Below are 21,731 nucleotides of genomic sequence, written 5' to 3'. Positions count from 1 at the left end.
GTGCGGCAAGGCAGGACTATGCCAACAGGTGTCCACAAGGTCCCCGAGCCCCAACGCAGCCTTGCTATAAGTGCAAGACGTCAGGACACTGAGCCAGCGAATGTCCTAACCCTCGTCCACCAGCAACCCCCTGCCCTGCTTGCCAGAGGACATGGAAGTCTGATTGCCCCACCTGAAACAGATGCCACGTCTCGACGTGACCCCCTTTCCCAGGATCCTGGGAGCTCCTTCCAGCTCCTACATCTGGATGACAACTGAAGGTGCCGAGACTCGGGGACCCCCATCACCCTCACCGAGCCGCGGGTAACTCTCCTGGTAGCGGGTAAGACAATTAATTTTTTGATCAACAGCGGGGCTACCTATTCTGTTTTGCCATCCTTCTCTGGACCTAGCCTTCCATCCAATATCTCCGTAGTAGGAGTAAACGGACAGCCATCCACTCCGCGAAAAACTCCCCTCCTTAATTGCTGCCTGGCCAACAACTACTTTGCACACTCGTTCCTCATTATACCCGCATGCCCTACCCCCTTATTAGGCCGAGACATCCTGAGCACCTTAAAGGCCTCCATATCCATTCCCACCACCTCATCTACTCCCCTTCAATCCCCTCACGACCTGTTGTTCATGCTTTGTGGATGCGCACACGTTCCTCCTATGCCACCCCCACCCCACATCTTCCCAATTTTTGTACACTCTCAAGTGTGGGACACTTCCATTCCGGTCATAGCGGCCCACCACCCACCAGTTCTTGTCAAGCTCAAAGACCCCACTCGTTTCCCAAACTGCCCCCAATTCTCTCTCTCTCCGACACATCTACAAGGTTTAAAGCCAATTATCACGTGGCTACTTAGCCAACATATTCTTGTCCGCACCCATTCCCCCTGTAATACTCCAATACTTCCAGTCAAAAAGGCAGACGGAACGTGTAGGTTAGTACAGGATCTTCGACTAGTCAATGAGGCTATCCATCCAACGCACCTTGTAGTTCCCAACCCTTACACCCTTCTGTCCCATATCCCCACCAATTCTACTTATTTTACTGTGCTAGACCTTAAGGATGCTTTCTTTACCATACCCCTACACACAGACTGCCAGTTCCTTTTTGCTTTGACATGGGAAGACCCAGACACACATACCTCCACTCAACTGACGTGGACAGTCCTCCCACAAGGGTTCCGGGACAGCCCCCACTTCTTCGGTCAGGCCTTAGCAAGAGACCTGGCCTCCTGCCCCCTAACCAATAGCAAAGTTCTGCAGTAGGTAGATGATCTCCTAATCTGTAGCCCTACCAAACAAGACTCTCTTCTAGACACTGCAACTCTCCTCAACCATTTAGGCTCACTAGGTTATAGGGTATCTAAACACAATGCCCAAATTTCTTGCCAAACCGTCACATACTTGGGAATTGAAATCACCCCAACAACCCGGTCACTAATGACCGACTGTGTGGCCCTAATACGAAACCTTCTTCCCCCTCAAGATGCAAAAGAAGTTCAATCCTTCTTAGGTCTAAAAGGCTTTTTCAGACATTGGATCCCCAATTTTGGAATCTTAGCCAAACCTTTATATGCCGCAGTTAAAGAAACCGCACATGGGCCTTTGTCCAACCCCTAGTTAATCTCGACTCATTTCACCCACTTAAAAGCTTGCCTTCTCTCACAACCCACTCTCTCACTGCCTGATTTCCAGCGTCCCTTCTAACTCTTTACAAATGAAAGGCAGAAAGTGGCAGTTGGTCTCTTAGCCCAGCCTGTCGGCAGCACCCACCGCCCTGTGGCCTATCTATCCAAACAACTAGACCCAACTGTACAAGGCTGGCAACCCTGTCTGCGTGCGTTGGCAGCGGCAGCCTGCCTGACCCAGGAAGCGAAAAAGCTCATTAGAGGCAGTAATCTAACAGTCTTCTCCACACACCGTCTTCAGGATCTCATCTCTCATAAAAGTATTAGCCACTTAACTCCATCCCAGCTCCAACTTTTCCATCTCTTATTCATAGAAGACCCCACTGTTACTTTAGAAGTTTGCTCCTCTCTAAATCCAGCCACTTTACTGCCAGACCCTCTCAAACCACCTCATACTAAACATTCTTGTCCTGAAGTCCTGGAGGCTCAACCCCCCAGCCACCTACACTTGCATGATCAGCCCCTTCAGAATGCACAACTAACCCTATTTGTGGATGGCAGCTCCTTTATCAACCCTCAAGGAAACAGACAGGCAGGATATGCAGTAGTTACCTCCTCCACAGTTTTAGAGGCAAAACCCCTACCACAAGGGACCACATCACAGCAGGCAGAACTCACTGCACTAACCAAGGCATTCCTCCTATCAAAAGGAAAAACAGTAAACATATACACAGATTCTAAATATGCTTTCCTAATTGCACACACCCATTCAGTCATCTGGAAAGAGAGAGGGTTTTTAACCACCTGCGGTACCCCTATTATCAACAAAAAACAAATACTCAAACTACTAGATGCACTGTCGGCACCTTCCAAGGTAGCCATTATACATTGCAAAGGCCAACAAACTCCATCTAACCCGGTAGCAGCTGGCAATAGTTTTGCCGACACCACTGCCAAATCGGCGGCCGGATTCTCCACCCCCACGTTTCCCTCTATTTGTTTTCTCTCTCCTCAATATACCCCTATTTACACCCAAGGAAAGGCCAAACTATTACAAATCCACAGCCAAACTAACTATAGACGACTGGATATATATTGATAACAAATTAGTTATTCGTGAAACACAACTCCACACCATTCAAACAGACATACATAATTCTTTACATATAGGACCCAAAGCCTTATACAATTTTCTAAATCCCCTCCTCCACTGTCCAACACTACAAAAACACTTACTTACAATCAACCAGCAGTGCCCTATCTGCCTAAAGACAAATCCTCAAGGCGCATTGCGTAATCCCCATCCCAGCCAACAACTCAGAGGATACCAACCAGGCGAAGACTGGCAAATTGATTTCACACATATGCCAAAACATAAAAAATTCAAATATCTCTTAACCTTCGTTGATACTTTTTCAGGATGGATAGAAGCCTATCCTACTACAGGAGAAACAGCCAATATAGTTGCCTCCATACTCACTGAACACATTATTCCTAGGTTTGGCCTCCCGCTCACTCTTCAGTCTGACAACAGCCCAGCATTCATCTCCAAGGTAGTCCAACAGGTGGCAGCCCTCCTACACATCACCTGGAAACTCCACATTCCTTATAGACCTCAGTCTTCTGGTAAGGTAGAAAAGGCTAACGGACTCATCAAACAACAGACTCAACAATCGTGGGTAAATCTCCTCCCTTTAGCCCTAACCCAGCTGCGAGCAGCCCCACGTAGTCCAACAGGCCTCAGTCCGTTTGAATTAGTTTACAGCCGGCCCCTCACCCTCCAGCAGTTACCCACCCTTTCTTCCCCGCTGGCAACTTATCTCCCATACCTCACCCTCTTGAGACAACTCCTGAGACAACATGCAGAACTAGCACACCCCCCTCCAACAGACACCTATAGCCCACATCTCTCTCTCAGCCCAGGAGACCAAGTATACTTAAAAGATATCCAAGCCAAAGATCTTCAACCCAGGTGGAAAGGTCCCTATACTGTCCTCCTATCCACATACACAGCAGTCAAACTTCTAGGACACACGCACTGGGTCCATATATCACAATTAAAAAAGGCCCCCACAGAAGACAATCAGTGGACATCTACTAGACTTACCCCTACCCGTCTCAAATTCACCAAGTTCTCCCAACCACCACATGTTCCTTGATCTCTTACGCTTATCCCGATTTCTCACCATACTCTATATAAACATAACAGAATTCCAATATCTTACCCCAGATCCCTACTTGCCTCCAGATAATAGCCCATCACAGTGGTTCTCCCGCTTACCTTTATAGAACATCTTCAGTGACAAGGTGTACCCTGTGATTACACTGAAGATGAAGTACTATTTCATACTTATATTACTATCTTTTTCTTGCATTTCAATCTCTATTACTAACCCAACTTTCATATGGAGATTCTCTATACTTGAAACCAGGTCACGCAAAAATAAACAGCACTCACAGCTACAAGGCACTGCTGACTGCCCCCCTTCAGGCTGCCAACCCCAACTTACTATAAATTTCACCCTATCGTGTTGCAGTGCGGCCGGAGCTAAGGCTCTCTGCTTCCTGCACGACCAGACATATTACAATTGTAAGACGTACTGGAAACAAAAGAACCTAGGATGCCCTTATATTTATTGTAACATCCATTATGCAACCTTGAGACAGGAGAAACCCACTGCTCTCTTCACCATTGCAAATCTACGAACCCCCCTTCGATACCAATTAAATATCAAAGACCCATGGGACCCCCGATGGGCAGATGGAGTCGAAGGTGGACTCTACACAGGCTACACAATTCTTAGTTCATTTCCCATGGCTACTCTCCTGATAAAAAGAACACTTGTCCAGCAAAAATCCCTTCCTCAAAACATACAAGCCCTACAGAATTTAACCTTAGCCATACAATCACAAGAACAGGCCTTACAAGATCAATTACACTCCTCCAATAAGGACCCCTTCTCATGGTTAAAACTAGTCTGTCAAGGGTTAAACCTAACACAGGCAGCCAACCTAACAAATCTCTCCCACTGTTTCCACTGTGTGGCCCTTGAAAGAGCCCCCTTAGTGGCAGTCCCCTTACCTACTGCTTTCAAGGTTACAACTAACTCCACAGGCACCTCCCAAAAACCGTTCTTACTCCAAGTCCCACTATACCAAAACCCAGAAAGTCGAATCCTTCCTTTCTGCTACTCTACCCCAAACACCTCCTGGTGTAATTATACCCAGCCACCTGCTAAGACCCAGACGGCTCCCATCGGAGGTTATTTCTGGTGCAACAAAACCCTCTTCAAGGTCCTTAATCACACATCCATCAGTCAATCCCTCTGTGTCCCAGTGTCCCTAGTACCTAGTTTAACCTTATATAGCAAAGCAGAAGTAGCTGAACTCGTTATACAATTTAACCCACTTCCTAATGATCTCCAAAAACGGGCTGTCTTCCTTCCCCTAGTCATTGGAGTCTCCCTGGCCTCCTCCTTAGTGGCGTCAAGGCTTGGAACTGGGGCACTTGCCCACTCGGTACAGTCTACCCGATCTCTAGCAGCTCAAATCCGAGAGGCCATAGAGGCTTCAGCTGAAAGCCTGGCCTCTCTGCAGCGTCAAATTACCTCGGTGGCCCAGGTAGCAGCACAAAATAGGCGAGCATTAGATTTACTTACTGCCGAAAAAGGAGGAACATGTCTCTTCTTAGGAGAAGAATGCTGTTATTACGTAAACGAGTCAGGCCTAGTAGACACTAACATCCAAACCCTAAACAGGATTAAAGCAGAATTAAAAACCTACAATACCCCCTTCACCCCCGGACCACCGGTATGGCTGCTGCCCGTAATACAGCAGATGCTCCCATTCCTAATTCCCATACTAATCCTCTGTTTTGTCTTATGTCTCGCTCCTGTTTTAATCAAATTTCTCCGAGCCAAAGTTCAAGAGATCACGCGGTCACCTTCAACCAGATGCTTCTTCATCCGTACGTCCAAATACCAACCATAGACCCCAAACTTAACGACGTCCCTTAACAGCAGGAAGTAGCCAGACAGACCACGGCGCCCATTATCACTATTATCAATAAAAGGTTGGACTGTTTGGACGAACGGAGGCAAGATGGTGCAGTTCCGGGTTCTTCACCGTCAGCTTTCCCGGGTCCAGGAAAGACACAGGTTGACTGCGCAGGCGCAACCCGACCTCCGACAGAGAAAAACCGGAACCCGCCTAGCCACGCCCACTGCCCGGCCCCGACCCGCCTACGTCCCACCCACTGCCCTCCCACTCGCAGGCCCAGGACATAAAAGCCGCTCCCAGCAGGCGCGCTGTGCACACTTCCTCAGCCCTCACTCCTGTCGGGACTGTAGGAACTCCACCCGAGAGCTCCACCGGGTGACTCCCCTGGCCTCCCCTGCTGGAGACCGACGGACCTCACCTCTCCCCCACACTTTCTTTCCTGAAGCTGGGGGACCAAAAATAAATGTGCAGTTTTGCTCCTAGTCTTGCCTACTTGCTGGTCATTTAATACTCGCCCTGGTTTCCTGGAAAGCAAATCAGCTTCCTAGAAAGCAAATCAGCTTCCTAGAAAGCAAATCAGGTAGTACTTTAGAATTCACCCTCCAAAATAACATAGATCATGTTTTATCATTTGTTTCCTTCAGTTATAATGTTTCCAGCAGGTTTTCAATCCAACCAATGAGGTTAGACAAATATAAATAAAAATACCTTGCAAATGTTGAAACTCTGGGTGAATACTGGCACCTAAAACACATGGATAGAATGGCCTATCTACTACTACTACTGGTGAGCTTTAGCTCACCAATCTGTGTGGCAACCTCAAACGTGGATGATCTTTCTTTTGTCAGCATACATCCTCCTTACATCCACTGTCTCATGCAAGAAACCTGAAGGTCCTTGAAATCTTCTTCAACCTAGACCATTGATCTTTCACCAATCCTTGTGAAATCAACCTTCACAACACATTTTTCATCTGTCCGTTTTTCTTCATCTTCCTAATCCAAACAACTATCTGTTAACCACATACAAGCATTCTCTACACAGAAGAAGAAGATCCTCCTTGAAAAAAAATCGCAAATTTTCCCGTTGCATTTATGATAAAGTTTAAAATACTAAAAATGACCTAAGTATTGTAGGTTAAGCTAATATTCTAGTTTTCATAGGGCCTGTATCAATATGTAATTATACTTAAGTTGTGTGATTATTCATTTAATGAATAAATGGTAAAAACCAATAAAGACAGGAACGACTTTTCATTTTCATCATTGTATACTCAGCACCTAACAGTTTCTGATCCATAATCAATTCCTAGTAAAGATTTGTTGAATATATTACTTTTAAAAAATATAATCCCTAAAACCTCTATTATACTCAGACTCTATCTACCAGAACCTGTCAGTAAATTATTTGCTCTATAAAGTTACCATTAGTAAAATAATTTTTCCTTTTGTTTTTCTTTCCTAAACTGGGATGCCCAAAGGGCTTAGTTACACACAAGTCTCATAGGAACAAGACACATGTCACACCAAGTCATAACAACCAACCAATCATTCTGAGGCTTGTCTCTGACAACGACATTAAAGGCTATTTTGTAAAAAACTCATTCATTTTACCTATATCTCTCATGACTGGTCATATCCTTTACAATCCTTTCCATCCAGACATTTTCTTCATCTATATGACTTTAGTTGTCACTACTAGAATTTCTGAGTAGAGCAGAGAATCATGGGAATCTGCAGATATACACAATCGGCCTATTTAGAGTAAGCAACTTACCTCCCTGGAGATCATTCCAGAGAATGAGCTCACATTCAAAAACGAATGTAAGAAAGTGGTTCAACTCAACATTTATTAAACTTTGATTATATGTAAACCTCAGAAGCTTGTGTATAACAACATGAGTGAATGTACTAAAATTCCTTCTATCTTTGGCCTTTAAAAAGAATATACTGTTTTTCGAGAGGCTTTCCCAGAAGTAGATTAAAGTTGTTATCTAGGCTGGTGAAGTATCTAATATCTATCTGAAAGGCAATCAGTGGTTTTATTTTTAATGTGTTGAATCATGTGAAATTACAAACATGTATACACATCCGTGCAGTCTTTTCAAATAAAAGAATATAATTCTTAATTGACACTGAACTCTGGATTATTTTTTGCAATTACATATTAACATGGGAAATTCTGGATATTTCCAAAACTATCTTATAAAACCCAAACTAATGAAAAGCAGAAATCTAACTCAGTTCCCCTATTTGATTGTTCAGCTATATACTGAAAACAGACAAATAGTCTTTAACATTTATATTTGGATAATACTTAACACTTTACATAAGTGTAATCAAGTTTGGTTTAACATGGTCCTTTCCTTAAACTTGCGGAATTACTAGCTAAACACGTCTCTAAGAAAAATAAAGAAAGATGAAGGAAGGAAGGAAAGATACTGGCTATTTTAAATAAAAACAGTATTAATAATAGTCACCATTTGAGTGTTTATTAAATTCTCATGTGCTCCATCACAAATCAATTGTATAAAATATTGATATTACTTGCAATAATACTCTTAAATGAGTATTATTCAGATATTTCAGATGAGGAAGCTGGGTCTCAGGAAATTAATGCACTTTACTCAAATTGCATACCTAATCAACGGTTAGCACCCAAGTCTGACTGCTCCCAAAGTTCATGCACTATCAACTTCATTACCGTGGCTGTTTATTAAATCTCTACAACAAATTCTTATTACAAACGTGACCCACAGACATAAAAAAAAAAGTATAGATGTTAAAATGGCCTAATATTGCAATAGCAAGTTAGTAGTAGAGATGGGACTAAAAACACCATCTTCTGAGTCCAGCCCAATATTCTTTCCACTAAAGTAAATTCGAGAGTATAACAATATCAATCTAATTAATAAAGATGACTTTGAGCCTCAAAATTTCCCCCAAAGTTGATTACATTTTTACAGGTAAAAAGCTGCATGCTAAAAACAAGGCCTGTTTTATGGTGAGTTTGTATGTTTCCCACTTGTATGACTACCCATTCTCCTGTCCCTCTTCCTCTTCTTCCTTCTCACAGACATTTGATCTCTAAATGCATTCACAGTCAAAACCTAGCTATCAGGATAAGTCCACATTTGAGTCAAGTCTTTAAGCCAACCCTGTAAGTCTCTGCCTCAAGTCCCCTCAAACACTATTCTTCTATTTTAGTCTTCTTCCTTATTCTGAAGCTTCCTTTCTGCTCTGTTCCTCTCCCTGCTTTCATCTTGTACTTCAGCACCTATCTGTCTCTGTCCTTGAACTTCAAGTCACAGTTGAGATCCCCACATCCATCAGACAATTACAAGCTGGTCTTTCAATTATCACTTGCCTCCGAGTCCCTGTCCCTGTCCTCTTCACCTGTTAGGACACTCACACATCCATCTAGGAACCTTCCCTTAATCCTCCACCCACTACCAACTACCTAAATCACAAAGTGCTTTTGCCAGCCTACAAAAAACATAGGCTTTGCCCTCCTAAACGTCCTTTAGTCAAAACAGCTGCTGGTACCATTACCGGTGGTATTACTTCTTCCCATTGTATCCTACTTCTCCCTGGGGTAAGAATCTAGTTTCTAATTATTACCAGTCCCTGCCTTTTTCCCTGATCCTTTTATATGGAACCAGTCATGCCTGGCTGAGAGTAACAGGAACAAATAGGCCTATTACTTGAGGAACATAATAAATATTTTCCTCCTGGAGGAGAGAATGGCAATCTTTCTTAAACCGGTGCTGATTCTTGCATTTTGGAAGGCTTTGCTGAATCCATCACTGAGATCCCTAAAGACAGAAGACATACGACTGTTTGACAGTATCACACAGAAAATTGGATACTATCTCACAGCATGAGAAAACACACTGCTGAGTGGATATAATGCTAAATAATGATGGGATGATCTAAACAGAGGAGCCGATGAGTCATAGGAAGCCCAGTAAATGTTTCAGTCAAATTAAGTAGCACAAGACTTATTTTAGGACGGTTCCAGGAAAAGACCAAAAGCGTAGGATGGAATTCAGATGAGAAACGTGTTTGCCCAAAGCTTAAATCCAACAGAACAGACTACTGAAATTGCAAAAAATCTTGAGCTGCTATTAAAAAGTAAACTAAAATTTATTGAACATCAATTTCAAATTATTTCATCATTATGCATATAAAATATTAAAAATAAAAATGTTTTTTCTCATAATAAAATGAGAAAATCTAATTTTATAAATGACAACAATAACCAAAACACAGAAAGTAAAAAAGCCCGAGGTTAAATTCAAATTCTCATTATTGAATGAGGCAAAAGGCCACATACAAGAAACCATTTTACCTTCATAATAATCCTAACTTTGTTGTCAAAAGTTTGATTGATATGAAATAATTTCAAATTTTAAGTTGTCTCCTTTAAATCTCCCAATTTTACAGTTATCATAAATTTAAAAAGACTACCTCTGAGGAGATATTACAACACAATCACAATTAAAAAGCTAGGAGAAATTATTCTGAGTATCTTATCAGAAAATAAGTTAGGCCATTTAAAGGAAAGAAAGAAAAACAAACAAACAAGGAAATATTCTGAATAACTTAGAATATAAATGGGAAACTAATTGGGAAATAAATCTCTAATCTAAAATTAATAAATAAGAGGTACTTGGATAATGCTACTTAAGGCAAATAACATTTGGGACACAAGAAGACTTTAAATTAATGATAAATCAATTGTGTGTTACTTGTGAGTGGACTGTCTGTCTCAGGATATCTGCCTCTGGAGGTGTTCTATGCTGCAATTCAGAAGCCAGTGGCCATCCAGATAGGGAAAAATAACCTAACCTATCAAGAACATGATTGCAAAAAGTAATGGCTGCAGCACCAGGAGTGTGCACATTCTATTTCTATCCCCAGTCATGAGGAACAGACCATGAAAAACAGTAGAATGTTTAGCGGCTGTCCTACAATGTTATCTTTAACCAGACAGTTAAAGATATCTGGCCAGGGCAGGTTCACACAACAAGACAGCAGGAGGCAGTGGAACCTATGAAGAAGAGACAGAAGAGCTACACCTTAAATACCTATTATTTCCCCAGTGTGAATTTCTCCACTATTTTGGTCATGCATCCATAAATTTTACTACTTTTATATATTTGTGTGAAAACATGGAGGCTTCAAAGTTGTGTCTGTCACCCAGCTTCCTGTCACGAGAAGAAAACACTTCCTGACCTTGCGTCATCTCTAATATCTTCCCTGGTTTCATCCTTTTTTCCAAAGCCATTCCCTCTTCCACTGAAATAGCTCAGATCTTCCCATGTTCCCATCTCTTCCCACTATTTGCTTATTAGATTGATTCAGGAAAAAAGTAAAGTACACGGAAGTGCAGGAGTTAGCAAAGATGAATGTGAAATTTAGAAGTCCATGGAGTGCACCAGCTGCTCTGAAGGGCTACTTTGGCAATATTGGCAGATAAAGCTTCCATACTATCAGCATTTTGCTCTTCCTCAACCCAATTGTGCTTTTTCAAACAAAAAGTATGAATGGCTTTGTTTTTCATTTGAGATTGAGGTAAGGGAGTAAAATCCTGTTTGCATGGAAGCTGCATCTTCTCTCAAAGTACCTGAACTTAATACTTAGCCAATAGACCTTGTTCTTCAATCCATATGTTCTTCCTCCAGACACATGCCTCTCTCACAGCTAGAGTTTTTCATTAAAGCCAGGCTTTTCTCATGCAAGAGGAAGGGTGACTACAAAATGTTTTTTCCAGTCCATTGTTCACCTGCGTTTGAACATCTGATCCAGTGATAGCACATGTCACTAGGTGCCTTAATTAATAAAGCCAAAATATCTTTCCATTAGCAAACTAATCATATTCACTTTTACTTTCCCATTTTTAATTAATCTCTCCTATTTCATTTCACCCTCTCATCTCTTTCCTCTATTGGATTATCTGAGGTATCTAATCCAATTCACTCATGTTTAATGAATGTAATTGCAACCATTCTGCAATTCCTAAGGTTTTGTTTCTTTGCTTTTTTCTTTTGTAGCCCATCTCTTTGCTACACTCTAGCTTTACATTTTATTACCCACTTACTACTAAAAGTTGCCTAGCTAAGTTTTCTTTAAAAAATTTAAAAATCTTCCACTGCTCAAACAATAATCTTACCTTTAAACTATTTTCTTAATGTTTATTTGCTTGAGAAGATTCTCCAAGGAGATGAAGGGCTGAATAAAAGTTTAGTTATATAAGCTTAGAAAATCAAATTAATTGTTCCTTTTTCAGTAAGAAAGATAGAACCTGAGGACCTTCAATAAAGTTGTCTAAATTTCAGAATATCCTATAGATGAAGCACAGCATGTGGTTACTGTAGATCCATGTTGGATGAACAAGTTTGGAAGTCTTTCCCTCCTTACGTTATATGAAATATGTATATGCTATACTCCTCCCTCAGCAAGAGCTAAGAAAAATCTAAAGGGAATCTCATCCTTTCTGATTACATAAAATGATCATGACTCAACCTCCAGCAAATTCTCCCAACATCTGCATAGTCTACCAGTCCACCCTAGGTATCTTCACCTTTTAGCAAGAATTTATTTTTGCTGGTGATACCTAGTGGGAATTATTGAATCAGCTGAACAAGGACCATATCTTATGCTATGTTCTATTCACCACATACCCCAATCAATACATTGTAATAATATCAAAATTTTAATAGGTTCCAAGATTAATATAAATATGATTTGCTACTGGGAAATTTTTTATAACTTAATAATTTAATAGTTTTCTGAAATTAGAATTATGATTTCCTTATGCTAAAAAAAGATAAAAATTTCTAATAAAATGACTAATTTAAAAATATGTATACCACATAGGCCGAGCACGGTGGCTCATGCCTGTAATCCCAGCACCTTGGAAGGCTGAGGTGGGCGAATCACGAGGTCAGGAGTTCAAGACCAGCCTGACCAATGTGCTGAAACCTGTCTCTACTAAAAATTAAAAAAAAAAAATTGGCAGGGTGCCACGTGTGCACCTGTAACCCCAGCTACTCAAGATGCTAAGGCAGAAGAATCACTTGAACCCAGGAGGCGGAGGTTGGAGTGAGCAGAGATTGAACCACTGCACTCCAGCCTGGGCGACAGAGGGAGACTCCGTCTCAAAAAAAAAAAAAAAAAAAGTATACCATATAGCCAACATCCATAGGAAAAAAATGCTCCACATCACTAGTCATTAGAGAAATACAAATATAAACCACAACGAGATACCATTTCAGAACAGTCAGAGTGGCTATTATTAAAAAGTCTAAAAATAACAGATGCTGGTGAGGTTGCAGAGAAAAGGGAACACTTACATGCTGCTGATGGAAATGTAAATTAGTTCAGTCATTGCGTAAAGCAATTTGGTGATTTCTCAAACAACTTAAAACAGAATTACCATTTGACCCAGCAATCCCATTATTGGGTACATAGCCAAAGGAATATAAATCGTTCTACCGTAAAGACATTCATGTTTATTTTCATTGCAGCACTATTCACAATAGCAAAGACATGGAATCAACCTAAATGCTCTCCAATGGTGGACTGGATAAATAAAACGTGGTAAATATACAACATGGAATATTAGATAGACATAAAAACGTCTGAGATCTTATCCTTTGTAGCAATAGTAATAGAACTAGAGGTCATTATCCTAAGCAAATTGACACAGGAACAAAAAACCAAATACCACATGTTCTCACTTATAAGTGGGAGATAAACACTGAGTAGTCATGGACACAAAAAAGGAAACAGCAGACACTGGAGCCTACTTGAGGGTGGAAGAAGGGAGGAAAGTGAGGACTGAAAAACTACCTATGGGGTAATATGCTTATTACCTGAGTGATGAAATAATCTGTATGCCAAAGCCCTGTGATGTGCAGTTTATCTACATAACAAACATGCACAAGTACCTCTGAACCTAAAATAAAAGAATAAAAAGTGTACCCATTCATAAAAATCTCTATTCTGTTGCTTGGAAATGAAAATTCTGTATTTTAATTGCTTTTGTTTTCTCTTCAAGAATGTTAAGCATCTTTAAGGTGGTATTGCATATATTATTGATTCTTTTTACAGCAAAAAACAAAAGGTAGATTTAGTGATCTGAGGAATCCTTGTGAGTATAAGTCATTGGACTAGGAAATGCAATTAGAATTATATGCACTCAATAAAATATTTACATTTGCCTTACAGATTGCTTACTACTTACTAAAGTGAGCATAAATATATTTTTGTAATAAGCTTCCAAGTCCTATAATTATGTGAAAATAAATTACACACAAAAAGAACTTAAAATAGAAATTGATATATGAAAGTTTTCAAACTGACATTTGGTAATAATTTTCTAAGAAAATCAAATTAAATTTCAAAGAATTTATAGAATTCTTATTAGCCTAATAATTTCTTTCATAGCAATGAACACACTAAATAAAAAGTTTAATTTTTTATAAGAAATGTAAGAATAATGCTTCGTCATTTCAAGTATTTGTTTTATGTCAGAAATAAACAGATTTACGGAGTATTTACATATTTATTTTTTAAGTTTGAGATTCTTAAAAGATTGATGAAGATAAAGACTTCAAAATTCCCTAAAGTTTTTGACATTGTGGTTAGCTCTGCCAATGTACTATTCTTTCTAGATCTTCTGAATTTTATGAAAAGTTAAGTCGATCCAAATAATCAGGATTAGGGAGGGGAAAGAAGGAGGAAAGGAGAATAAAGCCATGAAAAATTTCTAAAATTTGCTCCCTGCCTTATTTGGAACTGGAGAAAATAGAATAAACTCATGCAATTGACCTGAAAACTAAACATGATCCTAGTAATTGAAGGTGAAGACGGAGTATACCATTCTTAGTGATTACCTTCTCTCAGTATAAACCTACTTACAGCTTTCTCTACAAGCCACTTCCATAGTAAAAATTATTATTAAAATTTCAGTAACCAAAAGTGCATTTATGAAATACATGGTATTAACAGCAGTTTATTACATGTAGTTACTAACCCAAAAGAGTAAAATCTCTTTTTCAAGAAGTACTAAATCTAACAATTAATAGTAAAACCAAAAGAAAAAATAACACACTTCCTTATTTAAATTTGCTCATTTCATCTTGTGAAAATTTTTTAGCATAGCATATGACAGGTGACATAGAAATTATTCTTTAAAAATATGTCAAAATTATTTGTTAAAAGAAAAAACTCAAACAAGATTTTAAAACCCACTTTTGCTCCACAACTATGCATTCACCAATTCCAAACTGACAAAATAGAAACTGTTAAGAGTTGGCATTTCATTGTCTGAATTTAAAAATACTTACACTATTGGTTTTTCCAGGCGACTTCCCTGTGACCCAACGATCTCTCCCAGTGTACAAAACACTTGTCCCAGAAAGTCCTGAAATAGATAAAAAGATTAAAACTCATAAGTTTCCAAACTATCTTTACAGTGTATGTTTTGTACATCACACATCTGCATTGTTTTCATTGCTGAAATATTGACATTTCTAACTTCCAATAACAGCTAAAATAAGCTCAATATGCATTAATTTTACCATGTGACTTTTGTTTTGACGAACGGAGGCAAGATGGTGCATTTCCGGTTTTTCATCACCAACTTTTCCCCGTGTGCGGGAAGATGCAGCTGGCGCCCGGGAAGGTGCAGACCAACCAGGCATGCGCCAGGTGATGTCAATCTGAAGAGATCAAGATTACCTGGTGGCACCTGCGGCGCCTTCCCCCCCCCCCCCCCCCCCCCCCCCCCCCCCCCCCCCCGCTCCCCTGACGCGTCCGTGCCCCGCCTATTGCCCTTCCACTCCTAGAAAAGCCACTCCTCCGGGCAGATGCACGGGGCGGGCTTCCTCAGCCCCTACCTTTGTCGGGACTGCATTAGAACTCTGCCCGAGAGCTCTACTGGGTGACTCTCTCAGCCTCCTTTGCCGGAGGCCAACAGACTTCACCCCCATACCTTTTTCTCTGGAGCTAGATGACCAAGAATAAATTTGCAGTTTTGCTTTTAGCCTTGCCTACTCGCTGGTTCTTTTGTGCTCGCTCTGGTGGTCTTAGAAAAACAAATCAGTTGGTGCCGAAGACCCGGGAGGAGACCCCTCCTCAGGCCTCTAAGGGTTGGGAACCTCCTCTGCTCCCACACGGCAGACGGACCAGGACCTGAGACCCGCTTCCCTCACTCTCACGGCCTTTCTGGGGTAAGTGCCCTTGTCTCCTCTTTACCTCCCTCGGCCAGAAATCCTGCGCAGGTCCGAGGTCCATTTGGAGCCACCAAGTGGCTCGGGAGACCCGTTCAGGACGGAGACGTCCGCCTGAAGGTAATCTCCATTTTGGCTTCAAGAGCCTCCATTTGTCTCTCTGCTGGTTCCAAAGGACGCTTTGAAGCCAGGCAGGGATCCATTTCCATTTCCATTGTGTCCATTGTGTAAGTAAAGAGGAAACAAACGGGAACCCCCAGTCCAAATTTCCAAAGAGCACCCCCTTAGGGTGCCTCCTAGCCAATTTAAAAACCTTACAGCTTGAACAAGACCTTAGGAGGAAGCGGTTAATTTTCCTTTCCACTGTGGCGTGATCAACCTCAGCAATTTCTGCCAGCGGCTAGGCAAGTGGTCCGAAATTAATTACGTACAAGGCTTTGGGCCTTATGCTCTCGTCCCGACCTGCCCTATATCCTCCTTCTCTCCCCTCTCTCTCCCCACCCCTCCCTTCCTGCCCAGCCTCCTCCTTCCTCCTCCTTATCTACTAGTAATCCACTCGGTCCCGTGCCTCCTTCGGGGCCCCCAACTGGCTGTCTTGAGTCCCCTATCTCTGCCCACACCCTCCTACAGTGTTAGCACTTTGTGAGAGGTGGTTGGGGCAGAGGGGGTAGTCAGAGTACATGTCCCTTTTTCATTGGCCGATCTTTTCAAAATTGAGAAGCGTTTAGGCGATTTCTCAGCTAATCCTACCATATACATAAAGGAATTTAGATACCTTTGTCAGGCCTATGACTTAACTTGGCATGACCTCCAGGTTATCCTAACCTCTACCCTAAACTGACTGAGGTTCTAACCCAGTATACCCGGTTAGATCTGGCGGCCTCCCCCACAGGGGCCACTATTTTGGCGTCTTATTTCATTTCTCAATCAGCTCCTGACATTCGTAAGAAACTTCAAAAGGTAGAGGATGGTCCTCAGGCACCAATACAAGACCTGGTTAAATTAGCCTTTAAGGTCTATACTCCAGAGGAGACGGCAAGCTCGCCTTGAACAGAAGTTACAGCTCCTAGCAGCGGCTTTACAGCCCAGTTGTAACCCAGGCCAGAAGTACACACTCCGCAGACTCCAAGGCTACAAAAGGAGCCTGCTATAAGTGCAGCAAAGCAGGACACTATGCCAACAGGTGTCCGCAAGGTCCCCGAGCCCCCACGCAGCCTTGCTATAAGTGCAAGGCATCAGGACATTGGACCAGTGAATGTCCTAACCCTCGTCCACCAGCAACCCCCTGCCCTGCTTGCCAGCAGGGAGGACCTGGAAGTCTGATTGCCCCACCCTGAGAACAGGTGCTGCGTCTCCACGTGACCCCCTTTCCCAGGATCCTGGAGCTCCTTCCAGCTCCTACATCTAGACGACGACACACTGAAGGTGCCGAGACTCGGGGACCCCCATCACCCTCGCCAAGCCGCGTAAACTCCTCCTGGTAGCGGGTAAGACAATGAATTTTTTAATCAACAGCGAGGCTACCTATTCTGTTTTGCCGTCCTTCTCTGGACCTAGCCTTCCATCCAATATCTCTGTAGTAGGAGTAAGCGGAAAGCCATCCACTCCACAAAAACCACTCCTTAATTGCTGCCTGGCCAACAACTACTCTGCACACTCGTTCCTCATTCCCAGCTAAAAAGGGCCCTACGGAAGCAATCAGTGGAAATCAGTTTGGCTTTCCCCCACTCGCCTCAAACTTAATTTTCTTAACTATCTCATACTCCTCAACCTTGCTGGGACCTTCCTTCTGGGTTTTGCCCCTATTCCAACAAATGCTTCCATTCCTCATTCCTAACTAATACTGTGCCTTATTTTATTCTTCATCTGTATGTCCAAATGCCAACCATGGGCCCCGACCTTGACGACGCCCCTTAACAGCAGGAAGTAGCCAGACAGACCACGGCGCCCCTTATCACTATTACCAATAAAAGGTTGGAATGTTTTGACGACGGAGGCAAGATGGTGCATTTCCGGGTTTTTCATCACCAACTTTTCCCCGTGTGCGCGAGGATGCAGCTGGCGCCCGGGAAGGTGCAGACAACCAGGCATGCGCCAGTGATGTCAACCCGAAGAGATCAAGATTTACCTGTGGCACCTGCGGCGCCTTCCCCCCTGCTCCCCTGACGCGTCCGTGCCCCGCTATTGCCCTTCCACTCCTAGAAAAGCCACTCCGGGCAGATGCACGGGCGGGCTTCCTCAGCCCCTACCTTTGTCGGGACTGCATTAGGAACTCTGCCCGAGAGCTCTACTGGGTGACTCTCTCGGCCTCCTTTGCCGGAGGCCAACAGACTTCACCCCCCACCTTTTTCTCTGGAGCTAGATGACCAAGAATAAATTTGCAGTTTTGCTTTTAGCCTTGCCTACTCGCTGGTTCTTTTGTGCTCGCTCTGGTGTCTTAGAAAAACAAATCAACTTTCACATGTTTGCACAGCATTTTGTACTTTTAATCACAGAGCAGTTATTCTGAGTTCACAGGCATTGCGTTTGTTTTCTTTTTATGTTTTAAGCTAACATAAAAAATAGACAAAAGTTGGAGGTTTTGAATGCACAATTGGCTTAACTTCGGATGCCTCTGAAATTGCTGGAATTGTTGGCTGAGGAGACAAAATGAGAAAGCACACAGCAGAGGGGGCTAATCCCAGTAACACTTAGAGAAAGGTCTTGTGATGCAGTAGCCTCAACTAGGGTCCACAGCCAACCTGCCAGGTATCTACTCTAGTACTATCGCTTACTAGCTGTGATTGCAGGCAATTAATTAAGCTCTGCAGTTTGCTCTTCTCTATAATGTATTAGTACCTCCTCACAAAATCGTTTTGATGGTTCAATTAATTATTGCATGAGTCAATACTAGCATATTGTAAGTGCCTAAAAATGGGTTAAGTAAAATACACTATAAAGTTCATTGACATACAACTGTATGATTCTTATTTTCAAGACTCAGAATAACCCTGAAAATGAGAGGTCTGATACTAACATTGCATTTCACATATAAAGAAACTAAGTGCTTATTTCACATTGCATGCCCATATCAAAACATCTTGTGTACCTCATAAATATACATACCTACTAGGTACTCAAAACAATTTTTAAATTAATTTAATTTAATTTTTAAAAAAGAAACACAAATCTGGAAGGTTGATTTTCTATAAATGGCAGAGCCAGGACCCACTCTGATGTTCTGATTCCAGATTGATATGCTACATAAGAATTTAAATACCATAAGTACAATGCAAACTCATATATCTATAAAATAAGGGCACCAACACCATCTGGATATGTAGGTCAAGAAAATGTGAAGTTGTTCCATGGAAAGACACATGCCTTCTAGTTTAGCCTGTATAGGATTCAAAGAATTGCCCTGTTCTAAAACAAGGTGGGAGATCTCTCTAAATTGTTTGTGTAGTGAACAGGACCAAGAAAATCCCTAAGAAGGATGGACAGAGAGAGGATTAATGGCAAACAAAATGTGTTCAGTATACTAAATAAACAAATCTATTTAGTTTAGTAGTTTTACAGAGAAATTACTGTTCTCAGATGAAAGAAAAAAAGCCAATTCATGGTGAGGAACTAGTATTGGCCCCATTCCTCAGATAAGGGAACTGAGGCACAGAGAAAGTAAATTGCTCAGAGCTACAATTTGGACCCAAGTCTAAACCCAAGGCTTACTACTCACCTAATCACTATGCCAAGCCATGCTGCCTCTCTGCCTCTAGTCTTACGAAAGGAATGAGACCCAGTCCCAAAAAAGCTTACCAAGCCACAAAAGTAAAAACTATGTTCTTCAGTGTTGGGGGTGGGGAAAGTGGGAGTGAGAAGTGCTCTAATTAAAAAGAGGAGGAAAAGACCTCTGTAGACTAGGATAGTCAAGGGAACATTTTTCCAAAGGAATTCCTTTCTTGAGAGCCAGTAAGGAATCAGATCAGATCTTGCTTGGAAAGAAGATAATTGGACATTCTAGATTTAGTGAACAGATCAGAGTTATAGGCTAGAGAACAATGAGAAAAGAGAAGGACTCAAGTAAACGGCAGAAATGGAGATGAAGAGCCAAGCCCAGAGAGGGCCCTCATGACCAGACACAAAAGTTGTCTTAGGGTCATCAGAAGCAACCAGAAGCCTTTCACCAATTCAGGGACACCATTAGAGCAGTGCATTCATAAGACTACTCAAGTGCCTATTTGCAGAGTGATTTCGGGAATGAGGAAAAAAACTAGAAGCCAGATCAAGTAGAAGGCTATGGTAGTTAATAAGAAGCAAAGTGTTAAGGCCCCGAACAGTACTGCACAGAAAAATGACAAGATTTGGTGAAAAACATATTTGCACATGAGACAAAAAATAACCGCACATCTGATACTTGGATACTGCCAGCATGGCTATACCTTCATTAAACTGCAAACCACTTTAAACTTGCTTTCAAATACATAAAGAGACCTTAAGATAAAGCTTTCCCATATTTAAATTAAATACCTTTCATAATGGCACTTATTTATCAATGTCAAAACAGATTTTACAAATGTTTATGGAATTTTAACAAACCTAAATTTCTTTAAGTCTCATGACAGCTGAACTGAAAACTGAAGATCTGAAATGTATCATTGCTCTTCTGAGTCAGCAGCAAAAAAACACACAAGGGGAATTCCAGAATTCTTTTCTAAGGATAGTTATGCTAATGGGCACCTGCAAATACTACATATTAAATGGACTTTGCCAATGGAGTAGCAAGTCCCAGTAAAAGCCATCTGTGCTGAAATTACTCAAGAGAATAAAACATAAATATTGAGCAGGATCATATTAACATGGAGACATACTAACAAATACAAGAGAACACATGAACATCATCTTGGCTGAACAAAGTCAACAAAATGTGCACCAAAAAGCTATGACGTGAATCTGTGTATTTCTGTGTCAAAGGCCACAAACACACTGGTGTCAACCAGCTCTGGCCAGTCCTAGTTGATTGGCCAGAACTACACTAGACTGGTTTGATAAACCCCTGAATTAAAAACACCTGAGTGTTAGCTAATGAGGACGATTTCATACCTACAAGAAGCATAGGAAAGTGTATGTGGCTTGACATACACTATGACATACACCACCGAACTCTACAGAAAAAAACCCAAGGAGAAAACTAAGTCAGAAGTCCTTTCCTTTTCCAGCTCCACCGGCGCAGGGGAATGCAATCACCCAATTAGCTAAACTGGGACTGCTGAGGAATCAATACAGGCCCATAATGGCGCACGTGAAAAGCACAGGCATCAGTCGAGAAGGAAAACAGTACTGTGGCGGTAAGCTGGACATACAGCCATACAGTATTGCCTTTCCCAGGCCTTTCTCTTAAAGGTGAAGCTGGGAAGTGTAAGGCTATAGATGACCTCGGCCTGTTGCTCTTCCAAATTCAGGTTAAGTGTAATGTACATACGACTTGAATAGAGGCCTCTACAGGTACTGTACATTTTGCCCCCACATATTTATGGCACTCTCAGCTAATTTTTCTATTTTCAGTAGAGACAGGGTTTCACCATGTTGGCCAGGATGGTCTCGAACTCCTGAGCTCAGGTGATCCACCTGCCTCAGCCTCCCAAAGAGCTGCAATTACAGGCATGAGCCACTGCACCAGGGCTTGATTCAATATTTTAGTAGAAATAATTTCTCACATTTTAATATTATTAAAAAAAGCATTTGTCTTTTTAATGGATAGATCCATCTACAAACCAAAATGCTAAATCCAACCTCCAAGAGATAATACAAAGTTCTAAACTTAAATTACAAATACAATTTCTAAAATTATACCCTATCCCTGAATTTATTCATTTCTTTTACCCCCAGCACAA

At 41.7% G+C, this 21,731-nt stretch overlaps 1 protein-coding gene across 4 annotated transcripts in view; it reads right to left on the bottom strand.

Moving 5' to 3' along the window:
• CPNE8 (copine 8) overlaps positions 1-21,731 on the bottom strand; it is a 259,399-nt gene that overhangs the window by 159,089 nt on the left and 78,579 nt on the right. For all 4 annotated transcript variants that reach the window (XR_004439964.1, XM_033222447.1, XM_033222445.1 and 1 more), the window contains exon 6: positions 14,977-15,053. Coding sequence is in view for 2 of the 4 variants with exons in the window: in XM_033222445.1 (XP_033078336.1) it covers positions 14,977-15,053 (77 nt within the window). In the remaining 2 variants the exon portion in view is untranslated. The remainder of the gene's footprint in view (positions 1-14,976; positions 15,054-21,731) is intronic.

The sequence above is a fragment of the Trachypithecus francoisi genome, unplaced genomic scaffold (genome assembly GCF_009764315.1).
Source record: "Trachypithecus francoisi isolate TF-2019V2 unplaced genomic scaffold, Tfra_2.0 Lachesis_group11, whole genome shotgun sequence".
Classification (NCBI taxonomy): Eukaryota; Metazoa; Chordata; class Mammalia; order Primates; family Cercopithecidae; genus Trachypithecus; species Trachypithecus francoisi.
The sequence above is the reverse complement of the archived record's forward strand: the minus strand, read 5'-3'. Positions and strand labels throughout refer to the sequence as shown.